This window comes from Nelumbo nucifera, chromosome 7, assembly GCF_055504915.1.
Source record: "Nelumbo nucifera cultivar China Antique chromosome 7, China Antique-T2T, whole genome shotgun sequence".
Classification (NCBI taxonomy): Eukaryota; Viridiplantae; Streptophyta; class Magnoliopsida; order Proteales; family Nelumbonaceae; genus Nelumbo; species Nelumbo nucifera.
In genome coordinates this window covers 16,943,094-16,966,973 of record NC_142655.1, presented here as the reverse complement: position 1 = coordinate 16,966,973, position 23,880 = coordinate 16,943,094, and the positions used below count along the sequence as shown (strand labels likewise).

Here is a 23,880-nt window from a genome sequence, read left to right as displayed (position 1 = left end):
GACTTTCTTGCCTTTTCTTGCAAAAGATTACGTGCCCTAGATCCTATGCTTCCAATTCCATTTCCTCCTAGTCCAGATCATCCCCCCACTTTCTATATGTGATGTTCCTTCAGATTCTTTTCCTTCCACACCTCTTCGTCGTTCCTCTTGTCTTTGTGACTATTATAGCTTTACTTCAAAACATAGTTCTTTCTCTGTCACATATATTCCCCACTCATATAAGCATACCACTACTAGTCCTCATTGGAGAGATGCCATGGGTGCAAAAATACATGCCTTACAGGAGAATGACACTTGGGATTTGGTAGTTTCTACCTCAAATGCTTTGATTATGAGAAGTCATTGGCTTTACAAAGTTAAATTGAAATCAGATCGTTCATTGAACTAGTACAAAGATAGACTTGTGCTCAGGGCTACACTCAAGAGTATGGCATTGACTACGATGAGACATTTTCTCCTATTACCAAGATTACTATAGTTCATATCCTCCTAGCTTTAACTACTAAGCATTCATGGACCATTCATTAGTTAGATGTGAAGAATGTTTTTTTTCACGGCCATTTGAAGGAGGCAGTATACATGAAGCCTCCTCTTGGATACAGTGGTGATCCCTCTCTTGTTTGTTGGTTAAAGAAATCTTTATATGGTCTCAAACAAGCTTCCCAAGCTTGGTTTGAGAAATTCCAAGATGTTGTAGTGGCTTTTGTTTACAATCAGACTACCACTGATTATTCTCTCTTCATCCGTCAAAGACCTCAAGACATTACAATCTTGTTGTCGTATGTAGATGATATGTTATTGACAGGGGATGGTGATGTTGGGATCCAAGAACTTAAGTCTTTTCTGCACAGTTCCTTTCATATGAAAGACTTGGGTTCTTTTACTTAATTTCTCATGGCTGGAATTACATTGTAGCAACTGTGGTTATTTTGTTTGTCAGCATAATTATGCATCTGATCTTACTAAGTTTGCTGGCCTTAGAGACACCAAATAAGTTGATACACCTTTGAAACTCAATGTCAAGATGTCTAAATCTATTGGTACCTTGCTTTCCAATGCTACTCTATATCGACAACTGGTTGGGTCTCTCATCTATTTCACCATGACTCGTTTAGATATTTTCGATGCAGTTCAAGTAGTTAGTCAGTTTTTTTCAACCCCACGTGACCCCTACATGACTGTTGTCCACCGGATTATACGTTATGTTCGTGCCACTCTATCTCAGGGACTATGTTGGTGCATATTGGGCAGGTTGTCCTAACATCAGATAGTCTACTACCGGGTGGTGTGTCTTTTGGGGAGACTCCCTATCTCCTAGAAATGTAATAAACAATAGATAGTTTCTAAGTCATCTACAAAAGCCGAATACAGGGCTAAGTCATTAGTATGTAGTGAGATTGTTTGACTTCAATCTCTTCTTGTTGATCTTGGTGTTCACCTCCCTATGCCTATTCCTCTCTATGTTGATAACTCTAGAGCTATCAAGATTGCATCTAATCCAGTGTTTCATGAGTGAACCAAACACATTGGGGTGGACTATCACTTCATTAGGGATTTATTTCTTGTTGGTTCTATCTCTCTTCCTCATATAGCTTCCGACTTTCAAATTGTTGACATTCTCATAAAGCCTATGACAAGATTTAGACATCTATTTCTGACAAACTGATGCTTATGTCTCAGCACCGGTTCAAGGGTGAGTGTAGAGATACTTGATGTAGTGTAGTTTTATGGTCCCTGTTGTACCATTGCATTTATTTTCTTTCTAGTCTTTCAGCCCTCCAAGGGCCTCTTTGTAATTATTTCTTTTATGTATATCTTTAACCCTTCAAGGGCCTCTTTGTAAATACTTATAACTAATAAAATATATAGGCTCTTTGGGGGTGGGGTCGTGCATTCAATTTCACACCCCTAAAACTCTTGGAATTCTCTTAACCTAGAAGATTGACATATGATAAATTGGAATTTAAATTAAAATAGTTGTTAAATGTAACATTAAATAAAGGAGTCAATTTAAGGCATATTTAATATAGCATTAAACAAATGATTTATTAAATAAACGAAACTCTTGATTTTGTTTTGTTCCACATATCAAACTCCTCCAAAAACGATACGTATCAGCCAATACATTACAAAATTTTAAGCCTTACTCGAGAGCACATATAATTTAGCCTCATTACATGTTTTAAGGATTGGAGCAAGATTTAGATGGACCTTCCTAACAGTCCACATTTGGCTGCAAAGTTGAAGCTTTGGTTGAATTGATTTTATTGAGCTGCATTTTATAAGTCACTCATGGGGAAACCGTTTTTTCTATTGAAACATCACTTAATAGAATTAGGATGTGGTCTTCGGTCCATGATTTTCTTTATGATCAATTGTACAACGGATGTATAAAGAGGATTGATGAGTGGAATTTGGCCTTTGGAACCTTCTATAAAAAAGACTGTCTGGGTGGGCTTAGATTAATCACATAATTGCCCATTAGTGACTCTTAAAAAAGAATCTTGAGTTACACATACTTCGTAAGATCACTAAAACCAAAAAATCGGTCAATCCAAACCAAATCAACCCATGAACACCCCTATGGGATATGAAACAAGTCAACAATAAACACACCAATGTTGCATAAATATGAGGTTATCCATCTGCTACAAATATATATATGGTGGACCTTTCTGAAGGACTTTGGTTGGTACATGACAGATGGGTCTTGAGTGCACATAATTTACCTTTAATTTGGTACATGTTTTAAGGATCGGGGCCAGCATTGGACCTAGCCTAATATATTAACTTCTTCATCAACTTTCAAATCCAAGTATGTATTTTTACCCCCAAATTTTGGCCATAATGGAAAGAGTGAATATGGAAAAATCTATTATATCAGAAAGACATGATATCAGAAAAGTTTTGACCAATCAAAATCCACATTTGAATTTTGATAAATTCATCTGATTGATTAACATGTTTATGATACTGATTGTTTGGTCTTAAAATTTTCAAATATCATATTTTTCCGATATCGTAATCAAACCCTTAAAAGATAGAGATGGAATACATAACTTAGAAGATACATCAAAACTATTTTGATAGAGTGATCATGATTCTCATCACTTGAACTTGCCAAAGTCTCAGGTTATACACATGGGCGTTATATTATTCTATGTGATGAGGGTATTACCAAGAATGGTGGGAGTACTTATGATATATGCGGTTTTGTTATTAAATATAATTTTTTGCGTGTTATAGGCAGTGAGTTGCAACAAATTCCGGACCCCATGGAAGTAGAATTTCGATACATTTGGAGATCTCTTATATTAGCCACTAAAGAAAAATGGAAGGATATTATCATGGTTTTGAAAACTGGATTAGACCAGACAGTTGGACCAGTTGACCTGGGAGCGGTCAGAAACAGATCAGTTTCACTCAAAAACCGTTGATCACTGACCCATGCAGACAGTCAAACTATCGACCCATTAACCTGAACAATGGTTTTTAAGATTTTTAATTATTTTATTTTTTATTTTATAAATCAGAATAAATCATTCATTTGAACCAAATGGTCTAACCACTTGACTGCCTGATTCCATGTCCGATCCGGTTTTTAGAAACTCGGTATTACCATCAATTCTCATGCTCTTTATCTCTTGAAGGCTTTGAAAGGAAGACATGAGATGCGTTTATTCCTTTGGTGTTAAGTAAATGGGGCATATAGTTAAACAAATAGGTGATGTTTACATTGAGGGAACGCTAAGAGTTGGGGCAAAGTGCTCGAATCTGAAACTTCCTCGTTTTTTTTGTTAGTCCCCCAAAGTACTGGATCAGGATGTTAGCTTATAATTTACCCCCTAAAATACAAATTGGATTTCCTACCCACTTCATCTGCCTTGAATTGCCTCCACTCAACACCATCTTGTATTGTGAGATGTGTGGATGCAATGTATTGTGGGTAGGGCATGGAAAGAGAAAGTGAAAATCTGGGTTCTAAAGGAAAAATTTATGATACCAGAAAGACCTGGTATCCATCAGGGGCGGAGCTAGAATTTTTTCTTGAAGGGGGCCAAAACCTAGAAAACATGAATGAGGGAGGGGAGGGGGAGCAAAAACTAAAAAAACATGAATAAGGGGTTAAAATATGAGTGGAATTTAAATGGTTTTGTGGGAATTTTGAAGACATTAGGGGGCCACAGCTCCCCTCTGCCACCCCCTGGCTCTGCCCCTGGTACCCGTTTCAATTCTGAAGAGTGTGATAAGAACTTTGAGTCTTTCACCAATCAGAATGCTCGTGTGAATTTTGATGAGTACCCATTGATCGGTTACAGCTTTTAAGATACTTGTTAATTTGTTATTGGTTTTTCAGCATCATAACATTCCTTTGTTTTGGGTAACAAACTAACCAATCAACAAACTTAAGAAGGAAATTTAGAAGGTGAAAATATAGAAAGCTTTGACGTTTTTAGTAGATGGCAATTGGGTTATTAAGGAAGGGATTTAGGTTGTGTTTCGTATCATTGTCACTTCTATTTGTAATGTTTTGTGTTGGCTATCAATACAAACTTTTGAGAAATTATGTTATTACATCACACCATAAAAAATATTGGCATTAGATTAGGTGTTGCAGAGCAATTATAGTAGAAAGTAGAAACACTAACTTTGATGTTTAGGAATGGTATCCAATGTTATATTGATAAATCAAAGCATTTGTGGTAAAAAAAAAAATTATTCTCATAAAATTTGTATTTGACCAACCCATAATGTTGCAAATAGAAATTGCAATTGTAACAAACACAACCTTAGTTATAGGAAACAAGAAAGTTCAATGTAGAAAAAGGAAGTATTGGAGTTGAAGAAGGAATATAAAAAAGGGTAAAAAAAGAAACTGATCGTCTATATTACTTCCAATTAATTAAAGCTTACATGTGTTTAATTGAGAAGGATTTCAATCTTTGATAGAAGACAGATTGGATTAGAAGTAGTAAAGTTCCAGTTAGGATCAGGTAAGTAAATGTTGTAAATGCAGTCAATAAGCACATGGAAATTTTGGGTCAGTCTAATTCAATGTTTGGGCCATCAATCTGTTCAAATTTATTTTAATTTAGATTGATTTTAACCCAAACCCAATCCATTGATACTTATTTCTTATCTTATATCAATGCACCACATATTAGTTTAATCCAACCCAATTCAATATAAATTTATTACAGACGGACCAGGTCCAATCTAATCTAATAAATATTTTGGACCGGATTGGTCCAATCCAATATGCCTTGTTGATCCGTCCAATCCATCTAAATTGATTTTAGACCGGATAGGGCCCGGTTCAAAACCGGTCCATTGACACTCTTATCTATGACTGGCTTGCATTAATGCGCTACTGTCTTGGATGACTCGATCTTGTTTCATGCATATTATCTTTGTACACACAACACATTTTTATAAATGTTCCATGCATGCTTCATCTTCATCCCCCCAATTGTTTTTGATTTATACACTTTTACTTATTATTTACATTAGAATTTATATTCTTATAGAATCTTTTCCTCTTCTTCGTCTTTGTATTTTTGATGATTTTCGTCCATAGATTTTTATTTTCTTCCCTTTTTATATTAAACAATAATTCAGTAGATACAAGCTTATCAAAACCATTCTTAGAACTTACTTTTTTATTAGGCCAACAACTTAATTATTTTGTTGCAGGGGCGAAGCCAGGATTTTTTCTTAAAGGGGTCAAAAGTTAATATAATTATTTAAACACAAATTCCAACTAGTAAAAATGCTAAGAATAAAATAAAATCTAATACATGAATCTAAATATCAAAATTCTATCATATAAGATTTTTTATTATGCTTTCAACTTCACACCTTATCTCTTAATTCAAAACTCTATGGTCTTGTTGCTTATTGAATTAGTTCAATAGTTCTAATTTGAATTATGTAACTAATTTTAATTTTTTATTCTGTTTATTCATTTATTTTCTTTAGATATTTTTCGTTCTATTGATTTCAGATGATCTATTGAAAATAATAAAATTGTTTCACTCACCAAAATGTTAAGTAATAAGAGATTTTACAGTTTTGATCGAGTGTTTTTCTATTATTATTGACTACTTGATTAAGAAAAGATAGTTATTGAGTGTTTTTCAATTGTTTTTTAATGTTTTGTATATTTTTCTATTTTTTTTTTTATATTGGACTTCCTTGTTTTTTTGCCCTGTTAATTACAAGGGGGTAGTTAGGCCAAGGTGAGTGGACTGGGCAGGGGGTTGGCCAGGCGAGTGGCCGAATGCAAGTGGGTGGGCTGAGCAATGGGCAAGTTCAAGTAGCTGAGCTAGGCAATGGGCAAGGGTGCTAGCACAGTTGTGCGAGAGCTTGTATGCATTGGGTAGGTTGTGGCATGTGCCTATTCAAAGGTCCCATTTGAATCTTTCGTTGAACATATAGGGCCCATTTATTGCTAATGCTGTCTATTTTAAAATTGGTTCCTCATTATCATTGTTGATTTTTAAGTTCTTTATCAAGGAAAAATCTATACTACCTATAAAACAGCAAATGTCCCTTTTTTTCTGGAATTTTTGTTGAACACTTTTATCCCTTATCTAAGCAACATACAACGGACATAAAAGAGAGCATATATGTCATTTATTCTCATTCCAAAAACTGCCCACTTGTAACAGTTAAGAAAGTGTCTACTTATAACTGTTCAAAAACGGCCCATAAATTGTAAATAGTTTTATCTTGGAGATACTATCACATGCAAATGCATATACATGTTTACTAGTAATAAAAAATAAACCAACAAGTAAAAGGGTAAATTTCATAAACTACCCTTATGGTTTAGCTAATTGACTAACACTACCCCTACTGTTTCTAACAATTGGCTAATCTTTCTTAGTCATTAACATCCGTCAATAAAGATATAAAAAGACTATTTTACCCTCATATTCGGATCTCTCCATCTTCCTCTCATTCTCTTTGCCAGAACTACAAGTAATCCCGAAAACCTCCAGCAATTTTCTGATGGCTCCTCAAAGCACAAGTATTCCCTAATGGAGATTGGAAAAACCTTGGTGACTAACGAGGGTCTATCATATGTCGTGTATGTTTTGCAGTAAGAGGCGGTGGTGAATCCGAAAGAGGGGCCGTTCGTGAAGGCGAATAGTGAGCCAGTGTCCTCATACTACGGAAACAAGCCAGAGATGAACGAGCTAATGCAGAAGGCCATATTGGGGGTTCTCTCACTTTGTTTCACATCCTCTCTTTGGTACGACGGATTTGGTACTTCTCTCTCCCGCCACCTCTCTTTCCCTCTCGTTTTCCTATCTCTCATTCTTTCTTCCCGCTATTTCTCTCTAAGGGTACACTTCGTCAATCCACTATTTCTCTCTAAGGCTTAGTCAATTGTCAGAAACAGTAGGGGTAGCATTAGTCAATTTTCAAACAGTAAGGGTACACTTCGTCAATTAGCTAGACCATAAAGATAATTTAAGAAATTTACCCTAAATAAAAAGAGAAAACACAAAAAAAATTCTAAGAATTTATAAGTTGTATATCAAATTTATAATGTAAAATCTTTTTCTGTTTGGTATTCAAACTTCCAATATATTGAATGACAAATTAACAATGAAAATTTAGGAAAAAAGACAAAATCAGTCTTAGACCCCTTTAATCACTCAGTTACATGATAAAAATAAGTTAAATAACTTAAAAAATTGGAAGATATTCAAGGTAAAAAAAAAACTTTTATAATTTACTTACCATGTAGTCTACCAATCGTTGTATTCAATTCAAGACATTAAAAGGGGGAAATCTATGATGATAGAAACCAATCAAAGCCCCCATGAGATGAAAATCCACCTGATTAGTTACCACTTTTATGATTCTGGTTGATTGGTTATAAGTTTCTTTGTATCATGTCTTTCCCGCATAATAATCAAACCCCTTAAAAGATCAAAATTATTAACAATTTGTTAGTTTAAATAAACAAATAATCAAATTCATTCAATTCAGGTATTAAACAATTTGTTATTTCTAGACCTTTTTTGAATTTGATTCTTCTAGACATTGTTGGCTGCTGGTCTGTGTTCAATCTTCCAAGAAAAATCTGAACAGTGAACAAAAACAAAGAAAAAAAAATCTGGTTCTTCAGACTTGTAACATGTGCAAGCCAGGTTTTTCTTCTGGCCAATGTTCAAACGGATTCCAAGTGGTTCTGAGCACTGGGTTCTTTGGTTGAATTTTGGTTTAGTTATGTTTTTTCTTTTTTTTTTAATTTTCTTTCTATTATTCTTTTGTTTTGCAAATAATAGGTAATAGTAATACAGGTTAAAGGTGAATCAACTGTTAACCGTATATTTGGTCAAACCATTGGGGGGACCAAAGCCCAACTGACCCTCCTTCCCAATCCTCACAGCACACACTAATGCTTTTGTCAAACCATTGGGGGCCATGGCCCCCGGGTCACCCCCAGCTCCGCCCCTGCTTTATTGGATTAAACAAGTTTAATCTAATGATCATGTTGTTAAAATTGCAGAAATAATTTGATTGTCAAGACTGTGTTGTAACCATTCCATCATCAGGTTGAAGATGACGAATTTGACATGAATTTAACATAAGGTGGTTGGTTCATGTGTGTGGGTGGGGACTGGGGATCTGTAATTGGTTATACCTCAATGTATATAGAGATATTGATACTTTGAACCATGGCAGAATAAGGTGCAAGTGAGCCTCACTTGCACAATGGAGGTGGTATAATGCGACCATCTTGTCTATTGGGTCATCGGCAGCCGGAATGAGTTCATATCTGCGCCCCATTGTGGGGCGCCGCACAATATCCCACAATGCATTCCCGCCTTGTATTGTGAGCATCTCCCGATGATAATATCAGACCCGATGGTGTTATCATCGAGAGATATTACCGATACAAAGAGGGGATGCACTGTGGGGCGCCCCGTCATGGGGTGCAGATCTGAACTCAACCGGAATCTCCTTTTTAGTGCAACAAATCCAGACATCATCCCAACATGTAGTCCCCCCTCCCCTCAGTATTGGTTTTCCCCTGGCTTGATTGATGCCTGTATCTAGGAATGCCAATGAACTGATTTTGGGTTGGACTCTGTCCAAATCAAAATCTATTTGAATGGATTGGACGGGCCAATAGGACATATTGAATTTGAATGGATTGGACGGACCAATATGATATATTGGATTGGACCTGGTCCGTCCATAATGAATTTATATTAGATTGAGCCAATATCTGGTCCATAGATAGAAGATAAGAACATAGGTGTCAATGGACCAGATTTGAGTTGAAACAAATCTAAATTAAAAAGAATTTGAACAGATTGGACAGTCTCTGGACCAGTCCAAAATATTCATTGGAATGGATTGGATCAGATCCATTTGTAATGGACTGACATTGGACTGAACCGGATTAGACCAAATCCAGTCTAATTGACACCCCTACCTGTATCCCCCGAGTCTATACATTTGGTGCACCATTTATGAACCTTTAACCGACATAATCAATCCTGTGCCAATATACCTGTGTTTCTTTCATATACATGGAACTCAAACTAGGGTTACAACTTAGGCAGGTACAGGTTGGGCTTATATATGGCCCTGGCCCGAAGCGGTGTAAAAATGCTAATTTGGGCCAATCTAGGTTGTCCCCGTAACTCACACCAGTGTTCACTCTCAAAGAAATTCATACGGCAAACAAACTGAGAATACAGCCGATAGAACCCATCAATGTAAGTTGAATTTCTAGATTAGCTGCTGAATGTGGAGAGAGAGAGAAAAAGTTGAATTTCTAGATTAGCTGCCGAATGTGGGGAGAGAGAGAGAAAGTTGAATTTCTAGATTAGCTGCTGAATGTGGAGAGAGAGAGAGAGAGAGAGAGGTAATGCTACAGCTTTGATAGCTATAGATGTTGAGTGGAAACATGGGGAGCCCAAGCCAACTTTGTAATATAGACCTGCACACTACTACGAACCGTAAGGCATAGCTCATGCTTCTCTGGGCCTTGATTTGCCTATCCTGAAAACTAAGACAGTTGCATCTCCTCTTGTCTGGGGTGATCTTATTAAATTGATGAGCTGACTGTATGAACACGGTCGCGCTTCCAACCTCCATTTTCCCAAAAGTAAAAATAGACAAGTTGAATTTTTGCAACTCTCCAATAGTCTTCCGAAAGCAGCATAATCTTAAATTCATTTGACATATCGGAAAGATGGAGCTCTTTGAGGTTAGTGAGACATTCAATGCCCAATGGTACCACCTTTAGAAGCCGGCAACTCCAAATACACAACCTTTGAAGACGAGGCATTGCTCCCTCCTCCACTCTCACTAATCTCAATTCTTCCAACTGATCAAGCATTAGAAACTGAAGCTTTTGAAACCCTCCTGCATGAAAACATAATTCTTCCCCTTCATAAGCGTGAAGAAGCCAAAGCTTCATCAGATTAGGCAAAGCTTCAAGTGCTTCAAGTGGATCATCTCGCATTCTTGACCAACTTAAGTACAATTTCACCAAGTTATGAAGTGAAGGAATCCAGTCTGGTGGTTTCTCTAGACGCCCTTTTATGTATAACCTCTGAAGAAAAGGAGGTGGAGAAGATAGAAAATGTAGTTCAAGCATCTCATCCTCTTCTGCTGCAGTTAGAAATAAGGAGCGAAGGTTAGTTATTTTCTCCAGGGAGGAGCATAGATCAATCCCATTTTCTCTTCTAATTTTTAGGATCCCCAGTCTTCTTAATTGTCTCAATCTCCCCAACTCTTTAATCATATGGCTGCCTTGGTTAGCCTCTATAAAGCATAGGCTTTGAAGGGTTTCCAAATTCTCGATTCCTCTTGGTGCCCTGAATCCTGGATGATGAAATTTGATGTACGCTTTGCTGTTGTATTGATGAACTAGAAGATGGCGTAGCTTTTGTAGCTTTAGGATCCCAATGGGTAGCTTGGATACAGGGGCATACCTAAGATCCAAAGTCTGCAGGTTTTCAAGATTTCCAATGGAAACTGGAATCCTTTTCACCTTGGTTCCTCTCAAACTTAAATACCTTAAATGGAATAGATTTACAACTTCTGCTGGAAACACTTCTAATGGAGCGTCTCTCAATTCCAACACTTTGAGCAGCCTAAATCCAGAGAAGTGCGCACAGGAAAATGAAATGGATGGAATGTTTGCCTGAAACATGAACAGAGAATGAAGTCGAGCGAAGCTCTTCTTTTCTAGTATCTTTTCACAGCCATTATGAATCGATAGACGTCGAACTTTATCATACAACTGAGTATTCAGCTCATCAACAACAACTATTTCTCCAAAGTTCTCTTCTCTTGCTTTGGAAAGAACAATTTCCTTCATCACACTGTGGATTCGACATGTTCTAACTCTCCCATCAGTGTGTCTATTCAATATTTGGATCAAGTTCCTATTTATGAGGTCATAGAAGTATACCTCTCCAATCTCTTCCATGGTTCTGCCTTGCTCATCTCCTTGAATGAATCCTTCTGCCATCCACAATCGAATCAGTCTCATGGGTTCAATCAATTCATCCTCAGGGAAAACGCCTAAATACAGAATACAGGATTTAAGATGGTATGGAAGATCATCATAACTAAGAGACAATATCTTCTTCATGCTTCTTAGTTTGTCATTGCTTTCTAATTCAATGCCAAGATTGCGATACACCATTTGCCATTCTATCACATTCTTCAATTTTGTTGACAGAAGGCCACCGATTGCGACAATTGCAAGCGGCAGCCCTTCGCATCTTCTCATGATACTTCTTGAGAGCCCCTGTAATTGGTGAGTTAGATCAGGCTCATTTTTTGACCCAAATGCTTTCTCACAAAATAGAGTCCATGACTCTTCTGGAGACAAAGGTTTGAGATGATACAGATGACCATAAGGTTTGATGCAAGATGAAGCTATATCATCTGAACGTGTTGTGATGATTATTCGACTCCCATGCTTGCCATCAGGGCAAGCATATTTAACAGATTCCCATGCTTGATTGCTCCATATATCATCAAAAACAAGAACATACCTTCTTTGCTTCAAAAATTCTTTGAGTATCAGCTTGAGTCTGGTTTCTTTCATTGCTTCTACTCCTCCAGGAATTGATTGGTTGCATTCTTCAAAGAGTTGTTCTATCATGTCTCTTAGCACCTCGTCAGTCTTAAATGACTGTGAAACAGTAATCCAAACATGGGACTCAAAATGCGTCTTTACCCTTTGATCATCATAGACTCTCTTGACCAGTGTTGTCTTTCCAGATCCACCCATGCCTACTACTGCAACCACTCTAAGCATCAAGCTGTTTTTCAGAAGCCACCCAATTATCTTTTCCTTGGGTTTTTCAATCCCCACCAGATCAGCTTCCTCTAGTAGGAGAGCATCACCACGAAGATCATGCCATCTATCGGCTAGAGAACTCGAACTCGAGCCTTGTTCTTGGCTTCTGAATCCATATCTTTGGCTTCTGTCCGAGATGTCGCGCACTCTTTCTTTGATCTGTTGCATCTGATTAGCAAATCTATGTTGTGCTTTCAGGGTCTCCACGAAATGGAAAGATTTGAAGAGGAAATAGCAGAGCTCATGCCGCTGTTCTTTTCTAGCAAGGCAAAACATGAACTCATCAAGAAGATCTTCCATATCATAAGCCACATCTCTCACTTGCTTCACCCAAGCTTTAACTCTTTCCTCCGTTTCTTCCCTTGAATCAGCATCTCGTAGGAAGGCTCCTATGCTTTGCAATTCATTTGTGATGTATGCAACTTCGTTTTGCACTCCTCCAAGCAATTTAACCTCTTCCTCTACCAGGTGACTAAGCCTGTTCAGCAGAAAACTCACAGCAACCTCTGCCATGCCTCTTCCCTCTATTACAGCAACCTCTGTTTCTTCCCTCTATTACCCCTTTAGAGGCATAGATCATGAAATTACATTGAGTTTGAGATGCAAACATTCCTTTTGACTCCAAAATTATCATTTATAAATACTAATTAAATACAGTTTTACCATCTTAAATTTTATTTTCTTTTCATTTTTGAACCCATTTAAACTTTTCATTCCCACCTTAACCGTAAGCAGGAAACATTTGTCTGACTAAGAAGTATAAATGAGTTAATATTATCTGCAAGAAGGTATCAACAAGTTTTAAATAATATTATGTGGGGCACTAATTTCAGTTGCTAAAACTGACAACATTTTAGTGGAGGGGTGGAATAAGTAACTTGATAACAAACTACAAGGAGTAAGTAAATAATAAATACTTAAGGAGCTAGAGGTCTCTAATTAGTGTTTGACCAAAATCCTCAGCAGTACAAGTAATTTACCTTTTAAATTATATGCAACTAGGTCAGCTGTCACATATATACCTGCTCCCTAAATAATTAAAAGGGATAATCATTAAAAAAACATTAAAAGGGGTAGGAACATGACTGGATTCTCTATGGATCCCCATTTTTATTCAATCTAACAATTAATTGTGGTTTTTTGGTCATGTTTTCATGGAAATTTGGTGTATATATATAAAGAAAGATGATTGTACAAGTTAAATAGAAAATGGACATGTGCTATTTGCGAAATCATGTCAGAGAATTCCCAGAACTCAATATCTAATAATAAGCATGAAGCCATGAACTACTATGGCAAAGCCGCAAGGATGATCTCTACTAAAGCGGTTAAGGTTATGCTTGGCGGATCAGTGGTTCGACAAATAAGTATTATTAATGTATAGGGGGTCTTTTTCCAAATTACTAACACTTATTCACAGAGACGGGATCTGCTCCTCACACCTGGTGCCTCACATGCACATCCTATCATGTATTGGGAACATCTCTCGCACTTAATAATTATTATTCACAGAAGATATTTTCAATGTATGGTGGATGTGCATATGAGGCACCCATTTATGAGGAACAGATCCCGTCTCTTATTCACATGGGCCCATGTGTCACATGTGGCACTATTAAACAATTTATTTTATATAAGAATATACAATTAGTAGTAGAAAAAAGAATTTCTGTAATAATAATAATAATAATAATAATAATAATAATAATAATAATAAATAATAATGTTTTTTGTGGTTAATCAAAATAATATATATAACTACAATCATAAGGAAAAATTATCAAGTTAACCACAATTTCCACTTGCATAAATTAATTGTATTTTGACATTTTTATAAAAGAATTGCTAGGAATAGTATGTAATTGGTCATATAAATGTAAACAAAAAGGAGAATAAGTAAAAAGATCTTAGAACTCACAACTGAAGAGGTTGCCTCCGACTAGCTCTGTTTGCCTCTTTCCTAAAAACAGATCTAGGAGAAAATGGGTTAAAACCCACCATAGCAGAATCGCAGCCCTAGTTGCTCGCACCTCCACCTGGGTTCACTGTTGCCGCCTCTGGTTTGTTGGAGTGAGAGGCAATCTAGGTATTTTTAAATTTTTGGGGACAGTTTTATCCCCAGAAGATGAAATAAGCACTTAAAATAAACAGCCCTAAATCAGCTTGTTTTTTAAGCATTTATTTTCAAAATAAGTATTTATTCCTGACATTTTTTGCTAAACATGAATAAGTATTTATTTGCCACTTATTATATGGTCCCACCACTTATTTTAAGTACTTGTTTAAATAAATATTTAAAATAAATGATACAAACAGACACGAAGTATTCTTAAATAGCTCATGTGTTTCATATTTCTATCTTGTATCATACAAGAAAAAGCTTGGGTGAAACTACCGCACCTACGTGGCACATTTATTTTTGACAAGTCAATTAAATGGGTAATGCAATATAATATAATTGAGGAAGCTTCTTTTGCCCTCGAAAGAGGTAAGATGGCAAATCAGTATTTGCATGGTTTTCAAAATCAGACCGGATCAGACAATTGGACCGGAAAAACTGGGAATTGGTTAGGTGATCGGTTTTAGTTTTTTCCAAAACTATTGATTTTGATCAATAAATTGCTGACTCAGACTATTTGAACGGTTTTAACCGTTTTTCATTTTTTTAATATATTTTTTTGTCAGAACAGACCATTCAATCCGGTAACCAGACCCCTGACTGGTTCGGTCTCTGGGTCGGTTTTAAAAACTATAAGTATTTGTGTATAGAATAAAAGATGACGGCACATCATGCTCCCTAATAGCGGTGATTATGCATGGTACCTATGCTAAGGACTCTAGTTCAGGCCTGGGCCCAGTTTGGCCCAAACCATCAGCCTAGTTATGGGCCTATGATTTCAAATATATTATAAGAATAAAAGTATGAAAAGAAAGAATTTATTTTTTATTATATTGTTCTTGTTTTAAATGTCTCAACTGAACGTATTAGTTTTAAAAATTCGAATATTTGAACAACCATCATTGCAAAAATTAAAGGGTTAATTACTTAAATATCCTTAATTGTTCTTTAAATTTTCAAAATATGCACTTCTAAAGAGTTGTGTGGTCGTGTATCGATAACTCCCAAGTATATTGTTATGCAACCCCTTATACCTTGACTGTCTGGCTGTGTAATCATGGGGAAATAGAGGAGTTGATAAAAGTGGCTTGGCCAATATTGGCTGTGCAACTATTGAAAATGTGATTAAGGAGTTCTTGCACCTTTTAGCGAAGGCTTTGGCTGGCGTCAAGCTTTTAAGAGGGAAATTTTTCTGTATTGCATATCCTTCGAAGGTTACTCCAAGGAGGAGAGTAGGATGGTAACCATGATAAGCTATATCTTGAAACTTAAGAGCATAGGACACATTTGAAACTATTTGAGCTACAATGACTTGATTACTCAGATCGATGTCCATGTGCTTTGTAAATCTTTTTCTCTTTTATTTGTTTATCCTAAAATTGTAATCAGAAGAAAAACAGCTTATCAGACAGTTTTAGGGCAAGGATGACAAACTTTGTTGTCCATCTTACAAGAATCATTAAGCTTCATATTGTAAAAGAACCATTCGACCTAAAAGATGAAGCTGTTAAGTGAGGTCTCTGAATATCTCTAGCACACCATTCACATTAAAGTCTATTATTCTTGGAGCATGGGCAAGTATAGGCCCACCCATACATTGTGTTGAAATTTAATTAATTATAATGGAGATGATGAGGACTGAATACTACACCACTTGGTCAAACAGGCTTTGATACCTTGTCAAGGAACTGTTCAACCTAAATGCTTAAGCTGTTGTGTTAGGCCTTTGAATAGAACTTTATTCTCTAACACATTTTTTTCCTAAAATTGTAATCATCTTTTGATCAAGTTTTTTTTGTCAAGTGAAGCAATATAGGAGGTAGTTGACAAGTTCTATGAAAGATGCAACCATTCCAAGTCACATAAGTTGTAGGGATGATGGCGCCACCAACCCACTAAGGCATTGTTTGGGAATGCTTAAGTTAAAAATAAGTGCTTATTCAAATAAGCACTTAATTATTTTATATTTGGCATTTGGTAGTCTTTTTCTCTAATAAGCACTTAAATAAGCATTTGTGATTATTTTGTCATTCATTTTCTTTCAAATTTTCAAAATATACCCTCTAAAAACACTTTTAAGAAAGTACTTTTATGAAAGCATTACTACAAAATTACTTCTATAAAAATACTTTTATAAAAACACTTTTAAGAAAGTACTTTTATGAAAACACTTTTACAAAATCACTTTTACAAAAGCACTTTTATGAAAATACTTTTATAAAAGTATTTTTTCATAAAAGTACTTTCATAAAATTGCTTTCGTAAAAATACTTTTATAAAAGTGCTTCTGTAATGCCTGAAATTAGCCCAACACTTGTCGATTTCTTCAATAGTCCTTGAAAGTGATGCGAGGTTAGTCACTCATCTCATTAAGTCCAATCCGGATTCTCCTTTGGCACCTTCACACTGTTATCTCTTATTGTCGTCTCTGTTTCAGAATTGCTCTCTTTATTACACATCTCAAATTTGTAATAGAGTAGTCCATACTCCATAATATGCTGCTAAGTATAACCGTTTCATGACCTGGTCTGATACTCCCGTGTTCCTTAGGTCATCGATCTCCAATTGGATGTAATTTTTTTTCTGGTGATTAATGCATTTTGGCTTTGCCTTCGGCAAAAAAAAATCCTGGATAGGGCTATAAATGGATCGGATTCGGCAACAGCCAAATCGGATCCAATTAATGAAAACTGAAATCCGAATCTAATCCAAAATTTGTTCACATTTAAAGATCTGAGATCAGATTCAAATCCTATCAGATTCAGATTTAATTAAACTCTACTTCATTTTTAATATAAAAAAATTTAAAAATTAATTACTGTTTAACTTATATAATATTTTTATATTTTATAAGTTAAAGTTAATATCTATATTATATAATCAGATTTGGATTTTAATCTATTGAGATGGACTTAAATCTACATCCAATCCAATTATTAATCGGATGCAGATTGTATAATTTGAATCCGATCTTACAATGTAAACAAATAATCCAAGTCTTGGGATAATTGAATCCAATGTTACACTTCCAAAGTCCATTGATTAGGGGTGGCCACAAGCCGAGTTCTTCATGAGCTATTCGAGCTATGCAAGCCGAGCTCAAATATATATACATATATATATATATATATAAAATAAAAATATTATAATTCTTAATTATTATAATTATTAATTTTTTAAATATCAAATAAAAAATTTTATATATAATTTTTTACTTTTATAAAACATTTTTTCTCAAATCAAGCTCAAGCCTAGCCAAGCTCGAACTCAATGTTCTAGCTCGAGCCTCATACTATTCAACTCGGCTTAGCTCGAATCCACCCCTACTGTTTTATGGTATTCTTCATAATTTTGGATGGAAGGAGCCAGGAAAATCTTTGGATGGTGGGATCCATGAAAATTTGGAAATCATCTTTGAACATATAATTAACAATACTGAATTATTAATTGCTTTTATCAAATTACATACCCTCTTTGGACTCCAAAGACCATGGACATATCCACTAAAACACAGTACATCAAAGCATAAAAGGCAATAGTAAGTAGAACAGAATCAGCCATATCAAAGCATTGCCTTGCTCCTCCCAAAACATCCCAAATGATCATATACAAGATTAGGATTGCGACACTGAGTTGAGAATAATTATGGATGAAGATGCTCGCTGTAATTTCTTCTCTGCTAGGACCCTCCCAACGGCATTCACCTCCGTTCCTTCGAATACCATTTATGAATGTTTCATCCATATCCTGCAATTCAAGTTCCTTCAGTTGGGTAAGGTAGGCAATTCCTCTAGGCACTGCTCTTAACAATGGACAGCATCTTATAACTAGTTTCTGAAGGTTGGGCAATGTGCCTTTGTACATTCTCACCGTACGTAATTGACACAGTTGTTCAAATTCCAGTATCTTAAGTTTCTTAAATTTCTTTTGCATGAAGTCCAACTGATCTCCAATGTAAGCATCAAGCAGCTGAAGCTCCATTAGGCTAGGCAAATCTTGAAGGGCTTCAATGGGATTATCCTCTAACTTTGACCACTTCAGGCGTATCCTGACCAGGTCGTGAAGTTCTGAAATCCATCTGGGCATGCTTTGAAGGTGCCCCTTCAAATCTAAACGTTGAAGATGGATAGGGGGATTAGACATAGTCTGTAGATGAAGACGTTCCTCCATTCTTTGTGATGATATGCTTAAACTATGAAGGCTCTGCATCTTCTCAATGGAGAGACACAAATCTTTCCCACTTTCTCCTTCCAGTTCGACAATCCCCAATTTCCTTAGTTGGGTCAAATTTTTCAAGTCTTGGGCAATTCCAATGTGCTTGCTTTCTTTTACAAAAGCTAGCTTCTGTAAAGCAGTTAAGCCACCAATTTTCTCATGCACAGCAACACCTCTTACACAATAGAAAGCCGCATAGTTTTGTAAGTCGCACCGATAGACTAAAAGATGGCGTAGCCGATGAAGATGGGCAATTTCAGAGGGCAATTGAGTGATGAATGTATGCTTAAGATCCAAAGTTTCAAGGTTTACAAGCTTACCAAGCGACTTGGGCAGATTTTTGACCCTGGTATTCCTCAAACTTAGATACCTTAACAGAAGTAGATTAACAATTCCTTTAGGAAAAGTATCCAAAGGTGCATTCTCCAAATCCAAAACCTTCAAGAACCTAAAGTTTGAAATAACTTCGTGGCTAAAGGAGGATGAAGATGATCCATCCATTGAAAACCTGAAAAAGGATCGAACATATGGGTAGGAGCCCCAATTGTAAGTTAAATTCCTGCAATAACCATCATGAACAGATAAGCGGCGCACTTGGTTTTCCAAATTTGTGTTTGGCTCTTTCAAGATTTTAAGAAAGTTTTCATCTTCAGCCCTTGAAACTATGATGTCATTCATCAAATTATGAAGCCCGCAAGTCCTGGGTCGTCCATCAATCTCTGTCTCCTCGACATGTACCAAGTTCCTCTCGATAAGATAATTGAGGTAATCCTCTGCAACTTCTTCAAATGTTCTGCCACTCGTTTGTTGTATGAACCCCTCAGCTATCCATAACCGAATCAACCTTCTACAACTAACACTATAACCCCTTGGAAAAATGCCAAGGTACAAGAAACAATAGGTAAACTGGTAGGACAGATTAATGAAACTAAGAGATAATAGTTCGGTAATACTTGAAAGATGTTCATTACTTGCTAGCTCAAATCCAAGAGTATCATCCAGCTTTCCCCAATCAAACATGGTTTTGCTTTTGTTACTTCGCACTAGTTTACCTATTTGATCAATTGCAATAGAGGTAGTAGAACCAGCTGGGGATTGACTTGAGATGATCTTTGTGTATCTTTTTCTTTTTTCCTTGAGTTCTTTCCGAATATCTTCTATCTGTTTGGCCATGGAATGGAAAGATATCAAGTTCCCAAGAAACCGAGGGAGCTTATGAGAGTGTGGGGTGGCATAAAGCTTGTACTCGTCTAAAACATTTTCGATATCATAAGCTAAAGTCCCAACCTGTTTTATCCATGTCTTCAAACTTCTGTTGCCCTCTTGCTTTGTGTATGCTTCGCTTAACTCTTCTTGAATACTCTTTAATTCATCTTTGAGATTTATGACATGACCGCGAATGCCTCGTATCAGCTCTACTTCTCCCACCACCAAGCGCAAGTTGTCGAGTAGAAAGGCCACTGCACCCAACTCCATGACCTGACCTCTCTCTCTCTCTCTGGTAATTTGTTGTCAAAGAAATGCTTCTAGTCTGCCATTGACGTGAAGGAGGAAGACTCCATTAGGAAGGACATGGGCGAAAGGCAATGCAGCTTACTTGCATATGGAAATTATTGAACTTTGTCAAACAAGAAGATTTTGAATTAGGGACAACCATGAAACATGGATCGGCCGCATCATCTCTCTAAGTGGATGAGATTAACAGGACGTCTAACAAAGTGATGGAATTGTCACTTTTAGTCAACTTCTTCCTCATTGATGACTGCATGGCTTTCATATATGTGGACAAGTGCGGTGTACAGACTACTACTTGAGTTGAGCCTCTTATCAAATGGATGGTGGGATCTGTTATAAATCCATAAATACCAAAAATTAGATACCAAGCTCCACAGAAATGGAATTTGAGAAGAAAATATCCAATATAAAAACAAGTTGTTGTATTCTATTTTATTGTTATTATATTATTTTGACAAAATAATGGCACAAATGCCAAAAATCCCATTTGATACAAATATTAAATAAGAATATATAGGTGATATAAGTATAATTATAATATTTAGTAATAATGCTAAAATCTATAGCTGCATATGATAATGTTTTGGGTAAATTGTAGATTAGGTAACCTGTACTTTGGATTTAGTCTCATTTTAGGGCCTGAACTCTCAAATAAAGTTTCAGAAATATACATTTAAGTCCAACTCAGCTAAGTAAAATTACAAAAATGTCCATATTTTCATTCTCTTTTTTTACTATTCATCTTCTTCCTTCCTTCAAAGGCAAACCAACTGCAGCAAAGTCAATTCACCCCACAGGGCACCTATATACAATTTACCCTTTTTTTTTGGTTGTCGTGTCATGAGCATACTTTTTGGGGGCCAGAATTAAATGAACCTGCCTATCAGCCCCATTTGGCTGGAAGGCTGAAACTTTGGTTGGGGCCAGAATTAAATAACCCCTGTCAGAGATGCTTATTAATTCCCATCCCCGTCCCTGCCCTCCCGATGCAATCCCCATCTCTGGTTGGCTAACTCTATCAGGTCAGGGAGGTCGAATACATGGCGGGAATGAAAAAAATGTCATTCCTAGCTAATTCAGCTAAATTGGTTTAACTGTTTTGAAATAAAAATATACTATTCAAATGGACAATCCTTCAATTGAAACTCATTATACCTACCTGAACGCTACCAACACATGTCCACAAAGACATTACATCCGCACATTAATTGTAGTGTGCCACTGTAGTGACTGTATTCTTTAGTGTTGTGGGTAGTATAGGTAGCATCTTTTGTGGGTTGCAGATCTTGACTGCTTCAAATAGCTGCTGATTGACAGCCAACTGAGCTCTCTGGATTTTCCACCAAATATATGTTATAGGCTGTTCATTTGGAGCCCATCTCAGAAAGTCGGAATATGTTATAGGCTGTTCAAATAGCTGCTGCATGCGCTTCCGCCCTCCCAAAAAAGCACTTAGAATATGATCAAAATCATCAAGTTTGTAGGTTTGCTACCAAATTTTGATAATAATGGAGAGAAGATTTATATAAAAGCTATTAAGAATAGATGGAGAACAAGAGTAGTACAACTTACATGGTTAGAAGCCATCTAATCATGCTGACCTCTTTTACACTAGACTCCAATGATAAACTTGTAGGGATCCGAAATCATTTTAATTAAACCTAATAAATTAGAAAAAAATAGTAATCTCTAAACATGGAGATTCCTGATTTAGCTCAACATGCGGATAACAGATTCAAAAGAAAAAGAAAGATACAAATACCTGTAGCTGCAGGAAATTGTTGAATTTGAAAGCTTGTACTCTGATTCAAACTATTCAATATGGAAGTCTAGAATGATGAATTTGCTCTGTTGTTATGACTATGAAGACACCATATTAGGTGATGAAGGCAAGTCAGAGAGTATGTCTGGTAAAGACTGGGAAAAGCTAAATAGAAAAACAGATGGAAAGATCAAGCAATGGGTGGATAATACTATGTATCAGCATGTTGCCAATGAGACTAACGCCCATAAGGTGTGGACTATTCTGTAGGAGTTATATGAGAAAAGAAATTATCAGAATAAAGTTTTTCTTTTCAAGAAGTTTATGTGTTTGAGATATCAGGATGGAACTTCTGTTTCTGAGCACTTGAATGTCTTTCAAGGTATATTGAACCAGTTGGCTGCTATGGAAGTAAAGTTAGATGAAGAGATTCATGCTATGTGTTTGATTAGCTCTTTGCCTGACAGTTGGGATACTCTTGTGGTTTCTCTTGTAAACTCTTCTCCAAATGGTGTACCCACTTTGAAAGTGGTGAAGGAGAGCATGCTAAATGAGGAGAATAGAAGAAAATACCGAGGGTTAACAATGCAGAGTCAAACTCTGGTTACTAAAAGGCAAGGGAGAAGCAAAAATAGAACTCCAAAGAATCGTGATAGCAATGACAGGTCTCAAGGAAGATCCAAGTCAAGGAAAGAGAATAAGTGTTATCACTGTGGCAGGCCAAGACACAAGAAGTTCCAATGCAGAATACTTAAGAGGGAACAAAGCAAAGAAAAGGGCAAAGAAAAGAAAGTAGAAGCCAATACTGTAGCAGCTGCAGTTAGTGATGATGTTTGTATTATATGCGATGGTGGCAGTGTCAATCTCACATGTCAGGATTCACACTAGGTTATTGACTCCGGTGCTTCATATCATGTCACTTCTCGTCATGATGTTTTCTCTTCATATTCTAGTGGTCAGTTTGGTCATGTGAAGATGGGGAATGATGGAAAGTGCAGAATTGTCGGTATAGGAGATGTATGTCTGAACACAAATACTGCTTGCAAATTGCTCTTGAAGAATGTGAGGCATGTTCCTAATATTCGCCTTAATTTGATTTCCACTGGGATGCTTGATGATGATGGCTATCATAACTACTTTGGTGAAGGAAAATGGAAGCTCACTAAAGGGTCTTTGGTGGTACCTCTACTTCGAAGTCCGTTGGGAACTTCATAGCCAAGTAATAAGTGGACACCACTGCACGAAGAGCGTGGGTGATTGGTCGACCTATTATGGCATTGTACGGGGAGGGAGTCGTGACCACTAGAAAAGTTTGGTCGAATCTCACAATGCTAGGCCAAGTGCCGACCTCCACAGGTACTGTAACTCTTCCCAGGGGCCTGACTTCCTCTCCACTGAAACCTACCAAGGGAGTGTTCGCGGGTTGGATGTCGCTCTCCTTAAGCTGGAGTTTGTTGAATGCGTCCTTGAAGAGTATATCCGCCGAACTGCCGAAGTCGACCAGGACGCGCTTCACCTCGAAGTCATTGATCCTTATCTTTATGATGAGCGCATCGTCATGGGGGTATTGGACTCCGCGCGCGTCGTCTTCGGTGAAGAAGATCGGTTCTTCTAACCTTGGTCGTTTTGAAGGATTCTGCTCTTCTCTTTGAATTTCTCAAGCTGATGTCTTTGCCGCAGCTGAGGTGCAGCCCACGACAATTGACCCGCTAGTGATCATCTGTATTATTCCTCAAACTGGCCTTTCTTCGAGCAACTGTCTCTGTGGCTGCTCGTTTTTCCTGTTGCTGGATTCGGGAGCGTTTCTACCTTGCTCTCATTGTCGACCTATTTGGTTTTTATTATCACTTTGTACAAAATTTTTCAAATATCCGTGACGGATGAGCTCTTCTATCTCGTCGCGGAGGTTTTTACAAT

The 23,880-nt window shown here is 36.8% G+C and overlaps 1 protein-coding gene across 1 annotated transcript in view; it reads right to left on the bottom strand.

The window, feature by feature from the left end:
* Positions 1–9,783: 9,783 nt before the first annotated feature.
* Positions 9,784–23,880, bottom strand: part of LOC104607883 (uncharacterized) — a 32,605-nt gene continuing 18,508 nt past the window's right edge. Inside the window, exons 5-7 of the mRNA XM_088892241.1 lie at positions 17,941–19,554; positions 13,375–13,381; positions 9,784–12,904 (exon numbers count right to left, since the gene is read on the bottom strand). Of these exons, the coding sequence (XP_088748367.1) occupies positions 10,079–12,904; positions 13,375–13,381; positions 17,941–19,554 (4,447 nt within the window). The 3' untranslated portion in view covers positions 9,784–10,078. The remainder of the gene's footprint in view (positions 12,905–13,374; positions 13,382–17,940; positions 19,555–23,880) is intronic.